General features: G+C 35.3%; 1 protein-coding gene across 3 annotated transcripts in view; it reads left to right on the plus strand.

Annotated features, from left to right (window-relative positions):
- LOC107612359 (transmembrane E3 ubiquitin-protein ligase 1) overlaps positions 1–3,390 on the plus strand; it is a 7,262-nt gene extending 3,872 nt beyond the window's left edge. For 2 of the 3 annotated variants that reach the window (XM_016314105.2, XM_021108846.1), the window contains 8 exons: positions 98–175; positions 491–648; positions 731–805; positions 961–1,054; positions 1,378–1,545; positions 1,955–2,283; positions 2,765–2,881; positions 2,965–3,390. In XM_016314105.2, the coding sequence (XP_016169591.1) occupies positions 98–175; positions 491–648; positions 731–805; positions 961–1,054; positions 1,378–1,545; positions 1,955–2,283; positions 2,765–2,881; positions 2,965–3,066 (1,121 nt within the window). In that variant the 3' untranslated portion in view covers positions 3,067–3,390. The remainder of the gene's footprint in view (positions 1–97; positions 176–490; positions 649–730; positions 806–960; positions 1,055–1,377; positions 1,546–1,954; positions 2,284–2,764; positions 2,882–2,964) is intronic. The other variant, XM_016314106.2, reaches the window with a different exon arrangement.

A 3,390-nucleotide genomic window follows, 5' to 3' on the forward strand; every position in this document is an offset into this window, starting at 1 on the left:
ACCCCCCCCCCTCTCTCCTTCCCCTTTTCCTCTTTTTCTTCTTCTTTTGTCTATTTATGTTGTACTATTGACTTGCTACTTTTTTACCTTATTACAGCTCCAATGCATGAAATGGATAAACATTGTAATATTGAAATCGCTGCACAGATTTCACGCTTGCCATCCTCAAAAAGTGGTACTTGTGTTCTCTTAGCATTTGAAAACTTTCTATTCCTTTCTCTACTTCAATGTGAAATTGGAATGTTTCTATATGCCTTCGTTCATGTTTCTTTTACTATATCTTTTTGAGTTTTTCCATTGCAATGCCAACATGAAATCTATGATCACATTGAATATTACCAAATGTTTATTGTTTGTTACATTTAGATTGATTGTAGAAGAATTATATGTATGTTACAATGTATTTTTCCATCATTTATGTGCTACCTGGGTGCATTCTTGTATATTTTTGCCCCAATGGTTTACTGATTTGTTATATTATTTCTTATAGACGGCGAGCGTGATCGTTTTCACCTAGAAGGGTTAATGGAGAGTCCCTCGGTGGATGATGATGGGGACTGCTTCTCAGCTTTACTGTTAAATGCAACTTCTGTTAACATTGAGGTCTATTACAACAAAGCAGTGAACTATACCTTGATGGTTACTTTTGTATCCTTCAATCATGAATGGTTTACAGCTTTATGACACTTATTTTCTGTTATGTGTGAGCTCCTTAATGTGCATATACCAGATCTCTTTTGTGCAAGTTCTTCTATTGATTCGTCAAATGGAGCATAGCAGCACTCAGTCTGTAAGAATTTACTTCGTATTTTTATTTTTATGTCGTAGATTTGACAAATGGAAATAATATAAAACTTTTCAATTTATGGCTTAATGTACCAAACATTATTTGTCATAAGTTTTCATAATTTTGTGAATATATTTGTAGAAAATGAATTTGATTAAGATATGCCTTTACAGGGTGCTGCTAAGGTTTCAATATTAATGATTGGCCAGCAGGCGATAATGGATGCATATCTCTGCCTTTTACACCTTACTGCAGGAATACTAGTTGGTAAGTTGAACCGATAATTTTTTTTGTGGGGTCACATAATTGGGGAAGAATATGTGTGTTTAAAACACAGTGCTCGGTTTTCAAATTAATTGTGTTATATATTATCATCTTAAAATAGAGTGGACTTGTGTGATTAATGTTTCCATAGTAATAGTAAGAAAGCATGGCTAATGCAGCACTAATGATTTGTGCAGCTTCATCCCATTGATTTGTAAACTGTATACCATACATCACTCCCCCTCCCCCTGCCAAAAAAAAGAAAAATGACAAAGAAAGAAGCCAGATTCTTAGCTGAATAATTGATGTTGCTTCTTGACATGCAGAATCCTTGTTTAATGCTTTTGCAACTGCCGCATTTTTCAAGTTTGTTGTCTTTTCAATATTTGAGATGAGATATCTTCTCGCCATCTGGAAGGCTAGTAGACCTTTGAGTAATGGGGAAGGTTGGGAGACAATGAGGCGTGAACTTTCCATGTTATACAGTCGTTTCTGTAAGTACTCATAAGAATTAAATTTTGTTGGTGCAATCTGATTTTGCGTGATCTTATCAACTAGGGTATTCCTTGGAGTCATTGATTCCATAATATTTGTTATCAAGTTGTCTACTGTCCCGAGATGAACTACTTTTGTATCTGTTTATCAATCTAGAGTCAATCTATTTATTATTAAGTTTTTTTCCCCGTTTATTCCACGAGAGGAAACTATGTTGTGTGCTTGAATTTATTATGGGGTTTGATTGACTTCATTTGAATAGCTCTTCAAAATGCTGCTAATAACTTCGAATTTCATAGCATTTACTGTATTTCTTTTGGGGCAACATGAACCTTTGAACTTACATGCATCGAGTTTTATGTTGTATGAAGAGTGGCTGAAATTTAACTTCTTAACTTTCTTTTGCAGATGGAATCTTGTTGGGAGGCATTCTTTTGATGTATGAGTTCCATCATTATTTAAGACCAATTCTTCTTCTTATGTACTCTTTCTGGATACCTCAGATAATCACCAATGTTATTCGCGATTCACGCAAGCCATTGCATCCTCACTATATCTTAGGGATAACCATTACTCGGTTAGCAATCCCCTTGTATGTTTTTGGTTGTCCTAACAATTTCATGCGCATAGAATCAGATAGGAGCTGGTGTCTTTATTTGGCTGTATTTATTGGGCTTCAAGCCGCAGTTCTTCTTCTTCAGCATTATCTTGGGTCTCGATGGTTCATTCCTCGTCAGGTTAGGCTCAACTGTCTTCTTGATGCTATGCAAATACTTATGCATTGATATAACTTCATCCTATTCCTTTGAATTAGTTGAATGTGTGGTTGTATTTACTTGTATGGCATTGTTTTAAGCTTTAACAAAGATTTACATACTCTTTCTGTTCCCTTTCATTGATAGATACATTGATCCAAAGATGTATTTAAAAAAAAGGGTAACAGTGATAAATACAAGGGAACTGATGGGGTATATATGAATAGTTTGTTTATTGACAAAATTAACGTAGGACATTTTAGCGTCTATGTCTATGTAACTTGCCGTACCTAGCGGGGAAAGACTCGGCGATCCTTTATGCATCTTTGGTAATTTTGCTCCATAATGTTGGTTATCTTGTACAAGCATGATTTTACAGCCTACTAGTTCTCATTCTTTCTGAATTTGCAAAATTTTCATGAATGATTCTTTCCGAGTCATCCTATATCTATATGATTTACAGATACTACCTGAGAAATATAGCTACTATAGGAGGTTTGATCAAGATGCAAGACATGCTTCGGACTGTGTGATTTGCATGACATCCATTGATCATACTCAACGGTCTAATGACTGCATGGTAGGCCAATATAAAATGTTACAACCTTTGCATTTTTAAACTTCATAATCTGGATTGAAGTCTAAGGGCACTCTCTTACACAGGTGACACCTTGTGATCATTTCTTCCACTCTGGTTGTTTGCAAAGATGGATGGATATAAAGATGGAGTGCCCAACTTGCCGGCGCTCTCTACCTCCGGCATAGCGAGAGACTTTTACAGTGTATGTCCATAGGATCAACTGACCCCGGCTCATCTTCGTATTTTTTTTGGCATTATATGGTTAATGGCATCCAAGTGTTACATTGTTATACTTCAAACATTACAGGAGAGAAATGAAATTACACGGGTCTGGTTACCCTTTTTCTTATGATATTAATGACGGGTTTCAACCTCTAATAGAAACAATTTAGTTTCAGATGCTATGTTTTCTGTACATAAATTTGGGGAAGCAATCAACTCAATTGTAATATTTTTCCCCACATAGGAAGAATACTTTTATTCTTTATATTTTAATTGCGTTCAAGTTA

Source organism: Arachis ipaensis, chromosome B08, assembly GCF_000816755.2.
Source record: "Arachis ipaensis cultivar K30076 chromosome B08, Araip1.1, whole genome shotgun sequence".
In the NCBI taxonomy this organism is placed as follows: domain Eukaryota; kingdom Viridiplantae; phylum Streptophyta; class Magnoliopsida; order Fabales; family Fabaceae; genus Arachis; species Arachis ipaensis.